This window comes from Misgurnus anguillicaudatus, chromosome 9, assembly GCF_027580225.2.
Source record: "Misgurnus anguillicaudatus chromosome 9, ASM2758022v2, whole genome shotgun sequence".
NCBI lineage: Eukaryota > Metazoa > Chordata > Actinopteri > Cypriniformes > Cobitidae > Misgurnus > Misgurnus anguillicaudatus.
In genome coordinates this window covers 29106279-29118394 of record NC_073345.2, presented here as the reverse complement: position 1 = coordinate 29118394, position 12116 = coordinate 29106279, and the positions used below count along the sequence as shown (strand labels likewise).

At 37.1% G+C, this 12116-nt stretch overlaps 1 protein-coding gene across 2 annotated transcripts in view; it reads right to left on the bottom strand.

The window, feature by feature from the left end:
• hcn1 (hyperpolarization activated cyclic nucleotide-gated potassium channel 1) overlaps positions 1-12116 on the bottom strand; it is a 134062-nt gene that overhangs the window by 115914 nt on the left and 6032 nt on the right. For both annotated transcript variants that reach the window (XM_055179850.2, XM_055179849.2), the window contains exon 2: positions 3855-4278. In XM_055179850.2, the coding sequence (XP_055035825.1) occupies positions 3855-4278 (424 nt within the window). The remainder of the gene's footprint in view (positions 1-3854; positions 4279-12116) is intronic.

The following is a 12116-nucleotide window of genomic DNA, read 5'->3' as shown; positions in this document are numbered from 1 at the left end:
CACGACCGGATCTAGACGAGAAGTTGTAGTTTAAAAGTACATATTTTTTATTTTTCTTGTCAAAAATGACAATCGTTTCACTAGATAAAACCCTTATGCCTTGTTTGGGATTGTTTATAGTCATTTGAAACTCCGTTGAAAAAAACTGTTAAGTGTTGAGTTAAGTATTAAATGTTGGGCTCTATTAAAGTCCATTAAAATGAGAAAAATCCTGCAATGTTTTCCTCAAAAAAACATAATTTCTTCTCGACTGAACAAAGAAAGACATCAACATTTTGGATGACATGGTGGTGAGTAAATTATCTGGATTTTCCTTTTAAGAAAATGGAATATTCCTTTAACAACTGCATATAAGAACACTTTCTTTTAAAAAAAAAATAATGATTTTTGAGCCTTATATGTCTTTATACTTTTGTGGCGCTCTCTGTTTGCCATACACACGGAAACAAAAACGTTAATAAACTCCTTGTCTTAGTCAATACAACAGTAGATTTGCAGTAGACAAAGAACGACAGCAATACATCAAGCATGATTACTGTCGGCTGCATTCATTTGTTTTACTCTCCCTAAAACGTACATTTGTATTTCAATTAGGACTGATCAGAAAACCCTGATTGACCTCCTCACAAGACTACTCTGCACGGACTTGGGTGCCTGCCAGCTGGACAGAGAGACGAACTTGCTTTAAGAGATTAATGACAGACAGAGCACCAAAACAAGCGCTGTGATCCAAACCCTACTGAGCTGACTTGCTGTCTACGGCCAAAGCTGAAAGTTATGCTTTGAAAGCAGTGTACTATTTAAAATGGAAGTTTGTCTGATGGATTTTCCGAATGAATTCCAGTACAGTGTGACGTTAACATTTTGACCCGAGAACCCATTTATAAAAGGCAGCAGCTATTAACACTAAGTGCAAATAGCAATAGATGATATTTAAGTGAAAATAGCATATTTTCTTAGTGATACTGTAGATGCTATTTACACCAAGTCAAAATATAGAGAGATTTTCTATTTACACTTTGTGACAATATTAGCATTTACATTATGTGAAGATAAGTTTTATATAATTAATAAAATTATCAAATTTGCAATAAGTGTAAATAGTAATTAGATTCTATATTGGCAGGTGCTATTTGAAGAGTTCGGCTGCAAAACGAGATAACTCCGTTTTTAACATTTTTGTCAAAACATGTTTATTATTATGTTATCATGTTATTATTTTGTTTTATGGTGCTACTTAGCTGTATTTTTTAAGTTATGAAGGTTTAAATTAAAACTAACCAACTGCAGATGAACTGATATTAATTGGAATGCACAACCAAAAAATGAGATTTCTGAAAAATTAAAAAAAGGAGTTATCTTGTTTTGCAACCAAACTCTTCATTTGTTGCACCTCAGTATTTTTAGGTTAACAGGATGCAATAATACCATAGAGCATGAATGATTATATTTATTAAAATTATTAAATGAATGCTGCATTCATAGGAGAATTAAAGCCCTCCAGACACTGAACCAATAATTTACTTCTTAAAGGGACACTCCACTTTTTTTAAAATATGCTAATTTTCCAGCTCCCTTAGTTAAACATTTGATTTTTGCCATTTTGGAATCCATTCACCCGATCTCAGGCGGTACCACTTTTGGCATGGCTTGGCATGGTCCATTGGATCTGATTAGACCATTGGCATCGCGCTCAAAAATAAAAGAGTTTCAATATTTTTCCTATTTTAAACTTGACTCTTCTGTAGTTATATTGTGTACTAACACCGACTTGAATTTAAAAGTTGCGATTTTCTAGGCCGATATGGCTAGGAATTATACTCTCATTCTGGTGTAATAATCAAGGACTTTGCTGCCCGAAAGATATTACGCTGCGCCTGAAAGTAGTCCCCTTTGTAACTTTGAAATATCAGGGGACTATTTTCGGGCACTGCGTAATATCATTGCGCCTGCCGCAGCCATGCCACAGCAGCAAAGTCCCTGATTATTACAGCAGAATGAGAGTATAGTTCCTAGCCATATCTGCGTAGAAAATCACAACTTTTAATTTTCCGTCTGTCTTAGTACTGTACATGATGTAACTACAGAAGAGTCAAATTTTAAAAAGAAAAAATATCGATACTCTTTAGTTATTTTTGAGCGTGACGCTAATGGTCTGATCAGATTCAATGGATTATGCTAAGCTATGCTAAAAGTGGTACCGCCAGACCATACATCGGCTGAATGGATTGCAAAATTGTAAAAATCAAATGTTTAACTCTACGGGAGCTGGAAAATGAGCCTATTAACAATAGTTAGACACTTTATTTCCATTTTTCAAACATTTTTTTCATTACTATTGAAAAATAATGCATTTTCGATGTGATATGTAATAGGAAAAGGGAGAAGAGCGCGGTCGGCAAAATTCGCACCAGTGGACGCAAACCAGCGGTGTCACATCTAAAGCCAATTCCACGAGCCAGATAGACAGATAGATAAATAGATATCACACACAAATACTGGGTATAACCAGCCTGATCTCATGAGAATTCGTAAATATTTTACGAGTTGGCTAAATTGTATAAATTCATACGAAGTAACTGTGCAAAAACGTACAATTATCATAAACAAAAACAATAATGAAACCCCAACCCTAATGATGCCCCTATACGTCACAGGGGCAAAGACAAATCGTACAAAAACGCACAAATATGGTTGTACAAATGAATACGGATTAGTCACCTTGTAAAATATGTACGAATTTCCATAAGATAGCATTGGTATAACAGTCTATTTTAATTAGACAAAATTGTTTTTTATTGATACAATTTATCGATTTTTTTGTTATTGAATGAAAATGCATTGATGTTTCTCTGAACTCCATTCCAGACTCAAATTTGTTTGCAAAGTACTCTGGGATTGCCTTCTTTGTGAAAGACCCATATGATGCAAGCTGAAATAAGCTGTCTAAGAAGGCATTGTAATTATGTTGTCTATCTTTTGGAAATAGCCTTTTCATCAGGAGTGCAATGATTCTTTAAAACCCTATCTGAGGTGCTCTAAAAAATCCTGTCTGGGCGGCTCACTAGGTTTCGGAAAAGAGCTAATGAGCGATCTCTCCCTTTGTCACGCATAGCTTCACAAAGCCCCTTTTAAATGACACCCAATCAGATCAGCTTCAATAACCAACTCTTTTAGATTTCACTCTTTTTTATCAACTAACAACTCCAGCAAGAAAGAGAAAGTCATCTGAATTGGCTTAAATTTCGTAACCTAATCCGTATTTTATTATACAATTGCTTGACGATAATAATAGGTCGGGGGAAGAAACCGGGACTATTTTTTGATGAAACTGATCTCCAAATGCTTTCAAAGCTATTTGTGAATCCATCCAATTGGGGGGAGGCACCGGCAGGTCCTGCTCAAATGCGTCATTTATAGATTAATGTGTTATATTTTAGCTTGGGATGTCACGGTCGGAGGTGGGAGAAAGCACTCAAGCATGAATTCTGAGGCAGCCAATAGTTTTGCTAAGATTTTGGTTCATCTCAAGGTGTCGCTGAAGGCTAAGTAAGATATGCTTACCTTAACCTTAAAATGAGTCTCTCCACCTCTAAAGAGTATGCGTCAGAGGTCTCAGAGAGGTCTCTTTTGCAGAAAAACACCTGAGCTCACAGCTCCCGGGGTAGATTGAGTGTCACACACACCAAAACACTTACAATGTCTGATAACATCTCCTCCTGTTCGTGTCAAAGTGGGTTTCATTTTCGAAGCTAACAAATTCTAGACGTGTTACTCAAGGCCATCTGCGTCATAGTTCAGAGTCATACAGACGCTCGCAGATTCACACACACACACACACGCCATCGCCTTACCTCCTCCCACTGGTGGATGTATCTGATGAGGCGTGAAAGCCGGAGAAGGCGGAGCAAGCTGAGGATTTTGGTGAACCGTACGATACGGAGCGCTCGGGCCGTCTTGTACACCTCCGAATCGAAACCTTTCTCCACTATTAGAAAGATATAATCCACCGGGATGGAGGATAGGAAGTCTACCACGAACCAGCTCTTCAGATAGTTCATCTTAATGACTTTGGGATCCAGAATTATCTCAGAGCTCTCCTCATTCACGATCCCCGTCCGGAAGTTCATGACCAGGTCCACCAGGAAGATGGTGTCCGAGGCCACGTTGAAGACGAGCCAGGTGGTGGTGGTTTGCTCCGAAAAGAAGGTTATTCCCACAGGAATTATAATTAGATTCCCCATCATCATGATGAGCATTATCAAGTCCCAGTAGAACCTGCAGAGGAGAAAAACAGTGGTGGGTTAAAAAAGATCCCATTTTTTTCTTAGATGAGATTCGAGGCCTTCATGTAAAGTGCTTATGCATTTTCTAATCTATCATATACAAATCATTTGAGATCTGTCTATAACAAACCTTTTTACTTTCACAATAAAAGCACAAGTACACTCCCTCCCATGCATATTTGTGATAGTAAAAAAATAGTAGGCCTGTATCAAGATGATGTGATGTAGTTTGACTGAAAAACCTAAATTCCTGCTCTTTTCTGCTGGAATGCCCTCATTTCGAAGTCCCACAGATATTTGCAGTTTCTCTGGGTGCTGTCTAAAAGACTTCCGTCAGCCATCATTACAGCTCGCGCCTCCAGTGCACACGATGAGCTACAGCTCATTTCCCTGTCGCTGTTGATATCACCTCCAACACTTCCCGCTGGCCTGCCCTTCTATGACAGCCGGCGCTGCCCGGAGCTTTGCTCTCCGGATGAGGATGTAAAGAGCCACAGGACAGGGTGAGAATGTAACGCGAGAGAGTACCCTACGCTTCAGTCAGATGTGCTGTTTACAAGCATCCGTGCAATACACCGAAAGTTAATTAAAGGTACATGCTGTAATTGCTGAAACAGCAGCACTTGAACCCTCAGGAATAATCTTGTGTTTGAAAACATATGAATGGAGTCACCACAGTGGTACAGTAAATAAAGAGATGTCCAGCGTTTGAAGGCGTTTGTTGATGTAGTACCAACGGCGGACTGCTGATCGGACATTTACAGTTTGTACACTGGACAAAATTACAATGAAAATTGCTGGTCTATATCAAAGATATTGAATATAACAAGATTGAGCACTCCTACAGGGGATAAGGCAACACTCAATATGGCCACTTCCATTAAAAAAAAAACATTCACCAATCAATAAAGACTAATGATTTTTTATGGGGGAGTTCTGTATAGAGTCAAGTAAGGCACTTCTTAACCTGTACATATTACCAACCATAGAAAAGGTTGGTATTACGTTGCTTAATTGTGATTTTAGCACATGATTTTGGAGATACCTGTTTTATTCAAGTATATAGGTCTTGCATGACTAAAATAACTTGCAAACATGGCTGCCAAGTGTCATGACTTCCATATATATATATATATAGGCAGCCATCTTCCCTTCCTCTTTCATCCTTGTCCTTTTCCACAAAAATGTCTTTTAGGTAAGCAAATCAACACCGTATGGAGATCAAACAAAGCAAAACAAACTTTTCCAGTGCATATGTCCGCCAGCCCTCACCCCTCACAATAAATTATCACCGAAGAGCAATTGGTATTAAAACTTATCTTTGTTTGGGGCGACTTTTCTTTTTTATGCTGGGGTTAGTAACCCCAGTTAGTATCGCCACATTATTATGTCCGAGTATCGAGTCTAGTGCGCCGTTGTTTGTTGCGTAGTAAAGGGTGTGTTCAAAAAAGCCAGAGATTTGTAGATGTGTAGAAGCAAAAATGCTGTATTTAGTAAAGAGGGTATGCACGTGACGTCACATTCGGCAAAAACCACTGTGGTCATGCCCACTGAGTGGCAAAATACAGAGAATCAGCATTTGTGTACATTGTGAAATCAGCGAAAACACGGGGAAAACGCATCTACGTTTGAAAAAGCTGTTGTGCGATAGACTGTACTAACAGATTAACAAGAATTCAGAGCTATTGTTTTACAGACTGCCAAAAACACTGTAAGGAGAAATAAATTGATCGTTTATGCCAACGTCCACACAGGTTTTACTTTCTACTTAAAAGTATTTTTTCAAGTATTTGTATTTTATCAGTGTTTTTCTTTGGAAAACAAAGCATATTATCATAATTTTTACTCTATTACATTTCATAAATACAAGTTTTTGTTTTACATTTAATATTTAAGTACATTTACGTACTTTTACTCAAGTAAAAGTGCACAATTTTAATGTAATTAGGTATTAAATTAATTTTAATATGCAATATTAAAGAAAACACCTATCAATCTCTCCTATCAAGTCCAACTTAATTCAATTTAAGCTGATAATAGTCAGTTTTACTGGCATTTTTGCAGCAGCCGCTATGAAAACCTAGCCTGGTTCTACCAGACTCTTGTACATTTCATTTGTACAGAGAGTCTGGCCTCTCGCCATTGAGAAACGTTTACTTCCTTGTAGGTGGGTTCTCTTTAAAGTTCAACACTATAGAGACAGAGCGCAGCGCGTCACAACCTGAAAACCACGCCCACCGGGGGGGAAATCAATCCAACAGTCTCCATTGACTTTGTATTGCAAAAGGCCGCCTCCTTGTCATTTCTGGCTTATAACAAAAAACTGAATAATGCCTAAAAGCTGCTTTGGGACAATATGTACAGCTAACAAGCCAAAGAACACAGAAATAAGTTTTTATAAGCTGTCGAGCCGTAAAACCCAGTCTTTAAGGAGAATAAAGTGGATCGCCGATTACGTTTCCCCCTATTGGACGCAGTTTTACTAATAGGAGTACTATGAAAAGTTGCCTGTTTCCATTTCTGTGTCTAAACGCTCGTTTTTTGAAGTCGACAGCTTATAAAAAATTATTTATTTATTTTTTTGGCGTGTTAGATGTACACCTTGTCACACAGCAGCTTTTAGGTATTTTTCTGTTTTTAAGTTTAATCTGTAAATAAGTTTTTATAAGCTGTCGACTTCAAAAAACGAGCGTTTAAAGACACAAAAATGGATACAGGCAACTTTTCATAGTACTTCTATTAGTAGAACTGCGTCCACTAGGGGGAAACGTAGTCGGCGATCCACTTTATTCTCCTTAAAAGCTGGGTTTTACGGCTCGACAGCTTATAAAAACTTATTTCTGTGTTCTTTGGCTTGTTAGCTGTACATATTGTCACACAGCAGCTATTAGGCATTATTCAGTTTTTTGTTATAAGCCAGAAATGACAAGGAGGCGGCTTCTCGCAATACAAACTCAATGGAGACGGTTGGATTGATTTCCCCCCCGGTGGGCGTGGTTTTCAAATTTGCATAACGGCGCTCTGTCTCTATAGAGACAGAGCGCAGCGTGTCACAACCTGAAAACCACGCCCACCGGGGGGGAAATCAATCCAACAGTCTCCATTGACTTTGTATAGAGACAGAGCGCCGTTATGCAAATTTGAAAACCACGCCCACCGGAGGGGAAATCAATCCAACCGTCTCCATTGAGTTTGTATTGCGAGAAGCCGCCTCCTTGTCATTTCTGGCTTATAACAAAAAACTGAATAATGCCTAAAAGCTGCTGTGTGACAATATGTACAGCTAACAAGCCAAAGAACCCAGAAATAAGTTTTTATAAGCTGTCGAGCCGTAAAACCCAGCCTTTAAGGGGAATAAAGTGGATCGCCGACTACGTTTCCCCCTAGTGGACGCAGTTCTACTGATGGAAGTACTATGGGGGGTTGCCTGTGTCCATTTTTGTGTCTTTAAACGCTCGTTTTTTGGGGTCGAAAGCTTATAAAAACTTATTTACAGATTAAACTTAAAAACAGAATAATACCTAAAAGCTGCTGTGTGACAAGGTGTACATCTAACAACCCAAATAAATAAATAAATAATTTTTTATAAGCTGTCGACTTCAAAAAACGAGCGTTTAGACACAGAAATGGAAACAGGTAACTTTTCATAGTTCTCCTATTAGTAAAACTGCGTCCAATAGGGGTAAACGTAATCGGCGATCCACTTTATTCTCCTTAAAGACTGGGTTTTACGGCTCGACAGCTTATAAAAACGTATTTCTGTGTTCTTTGGCTTGTTAGCTGTACATATTGTCCCAAAGCAGCTTTTAGGCATTATTCAGTTTTTTGTTATAAGCCAGAAATGTCAAGGAGGCGGCCTTTTGCAATACAAAGTCAATGGAGACTGTTGGATTGCTTTCCCCCCCGGTGGGCGTGGTTTTCAGGTTGTGACGCGCTGCGCTCTGTCTCTATTGCAAAAGGCCGCCTCCTTGTCATTTCTGGCTTATAACAAAAAACTGAATAATGCCTAAAAGCTGCTTTGGGACAATATGTACAGCGAACAAGCCAAAGAACCCAGAAATAAGTTTTTATAAGCTGTCGAGCCGTAAAACCCAGTCTTTAAGGAGAATAAAGTGGATCGCCGATTACGTTTCCCCCTATTGGACGCAGTTTTACTAATAGGAGTACTATGAAAAGTTGCCTGTTTCCATTTCTGTGTCTAAACGCTCGTTTTTTGAAGTCGACAGCTTATTAAAAATGATTTATTTATTTTTTTGGCGTGTTAGATGTACACCTTGTCACACAGCAGCTTTTAGGTATTATTCTGTTTTTAAGTTTAATCTGTAAATAAGTTTTTATAAGCTGTCGACCCTAAAAAACGAGCGTTTAAAGACACAAAAATGGATACAGGCAACTTTTCATAGTACTTCTATTAGTAGAACTGCGTCCACTAGGGGGAAACGTAGTCGGCGATCCACTTTATTCTCCTTAAAGGCTGGGTTTTACGGCTCGACAGCTTATAAAAACGTATTTCTGGGTTCTTTGGCTTGTTAGCTGTACATATTGTCACACAGCAGCTTTTAGGCATTATTCAGTTTTTTGTTATAAGCCAGAAATGACAAGGAGGCGGCTTCTCGCAATAGAAAGTCAATGGAGACGGTTGGATTGATTTCCCCCCCGGTGGGCGTGGTTTTCAAATTTGCATAACGGCGCTCTGTCTCTATTGGATCTACTCAGAGTCACTCAGGATCTGACATAGGCAATCGCTAACGCGTGGTCGTGACGTATATCATGCGCCGAAACCGGACGGAAACAACAAGTCCGAATGATCAGGCCAACAAAACTTAGCAAACATCGGCTTTAACTTCTGTATATTCGGTAGTTTTGCAACAAAGGACCGAATAGCTTTTCTCACGTCTTTCTCCGCTGCCATTACTGAACTACAACTCAAACTAATGCACAACATCAACGTCATCGTTCTTAGCCACTCCCTCTGTTCGCTGATTGGTCCTACAAAAATTTTATTTCTAGAAATGCTAGAATAGACAGAAATCCCAGACGTAGTACTGAATGAAAATTAAATTGAGCAGAAGTGCGTAGGAGGGCACATAGCCAGGCTAATGAAAACCAGCCATTTTGTTGAATGTTTACCAGTCAACAGGGCATGCTCTGGTGGGGTCACATGGAAAAGTGACGTCAATGCATACCCTCTATACCATGATGACTCCCGATGTGAGTATTTGCGCTAAAACTGTGCAGATTTGTCTTACATGAGCGTTACCAAGAAATTAACAACTGATTTAAAAAATGTATAAAAAGGAAGTCGCCAAATTGGCTTGTGATTTGACAAAGATACCCCCCACAGCTGATTTTTACACGCATTTGGCGGGTGTTCATTTCAAACTCTAATGTATATTAACATTAGCCATCCTGCTATCTGGTAACTGATGTTGCATTCAAGCACTGAATAAAACACACATAAATCGACCACTAATAAACCTACAACATTTTGGGTAATAAAAAAAACAATGATAAAATGTGTACACATACACAACATTTAGTAATCATGTTCTGCTGTCTTTATATTCTTTCTCTTTGCCAGAACAGCACTCACTTGTGTGAGAGAGATTTTCAGCTTGGCAAGAGATGCAGTCCACAGCTCCTACAGCGAGAAGAATCGCATTATGATTTCACCCCTTCACCGTTATGTAAAAAATACACCCTTGGTGAAATAGAAATGCAAGTGATTGATGCACATTTAAAGAATGTATTTGTGTTGTTTGACTATTTGATTTTATAGTTACTATTTGCTTTAACATGTGGAAAACCATCACCACTGAATGTAATTTCTTCAGACTGAAAATGCTGTCAAACCCCCTTGTTTTTCAGCAGAATCACCTCTAGGCTCTTTTTGATATCTACCACTAAAGACGACTATTTGATAAATAAAATAACATCAGTCATTTTCATGTAATGCAGTTTTTTGGCTACAGATCTTCTGCACTACTTTGATTTCTGTCTGTTGACGTCAATGTAGATTACGGGTTAAAGACTTCTATTATACTCCGTAAGTGTTTGAAAACAAGCCAAAGCAAACACAACTAAAGTAATTAGTTAATACTGCCACATTGGTGGTATTACTCATACCACCTTCCTCAGCACGACGTGAAAAATAACCACTATCTAATGACTGCAGTGAAACAAACATGAGTCAGCTTTCTGAACAACAATCCAGTCTGATAGCAGCTCATGCAGCAGACAACAGGAGATTTCTGCAACGCTTAAATTTTCAGAGATCAGTGAAAACGCAGACATGCACGCAAAGCATAATCGCATTAATGTAGCTCCCGTGTCTCGTAATGACCGAAGCCAGACGTATTTTGACGGGCGCCGGCCTGGCCACACAAATGTCCTGGCCACTGATAACGGCAAATATCCATGAACTAAAATAGATGCTTTCAAGAATCCTATCTCATGCTAAAACCCCTGGCCGGGGCCTCCAATATGACCGATGCATTTGGCTGTAATGGATGCCTGCGAATGAAAAAAGCTATCGGCCTTGCTTTATAAATATCCACGATCCTGCATCAAATAATCGTCTGCTCCTTGCCGTAATGAGGCATCTTTGCTTAAAAATACCCATGTTAGCTATAAATGAAAAAAAAAACCCAGCTAAAGACATTTTTTGACATAAAATCATCCTTCATAATGTAAAGAACATTCTGTGAAAATATAACCTTGATATTTTAAATATTGACGGAGTACGGTCATGTCAAAAGATTGAAACTGAAATTAAAATAAAAAATAAATTATTAAAATCAAACTTTAATTGTCTTATAATAAGATGATGAGACAATGTAATGGATTTCACAGACGGTGTGACTTTTGTTTTTGACAATGTAACATACTTTTCTATTTATCTAAGTCATGTACTGTAGTGCTGGGCAAAGATTAATGGCAATTAATCGCATACAAAATAAAAGTGATTTTGGCATAATATATGAGTATGTGTAATGTATTTAAGAAACATTTACTTGTGTATATATATTTATTATATTATATATAAATTAAAAAAAATTATATATACATTATAAATCTGAAATGAATATATGTATGTGTGTGTGGTTAAATATACATAATAATTACACACAGTACACACACATATATTATGTAAAAAAATAGAATAATATATGAGTGTGTGTAATTATTATGTATATATAAATACACACACACATACATGTATGTATTTAAGAAATATTTACTTGTGTATATATATTTATTATATTATATATGAATAAATAAAAAAATATATATAAATTTTAAAAATCTGAAATGAATATATGTATGTGTGTGTGGTTAAATATACATAATAATTACACACAGTACACACACATATATTATGTAAAAAAATTAGCATAATATATGAGTGTGTGTAATTATTATGTATATATAAATACAAACACATACATGTATGTATTTAAGAAATATTTACTTGTGTATATATATATATTAATTATATTATATATAAATTAAAAAAAAATATATATATACATTTTAAAAATCTGAAATGAATATATGTATGTGTGTGTGGTTAAATATACATAATAATTACACACAGTACACACACATATATTATGTAAAAAAAATCACTTTTAATTTGTATGTGAATGTACAGTCTCACGAAATTTCGTTATATGGTCATGTATTTTTTTTATTCTTTTTTCGTGATATTATCACAAATTTTCGAATTTTTTCGTGATCGTATAACGAATTCCTGTTTTCGTGTGATTATCACGTATTGGTTACTCAACTTTGTCGCTTCGGTTTAGGGTTAGATTTACATAAAATGAC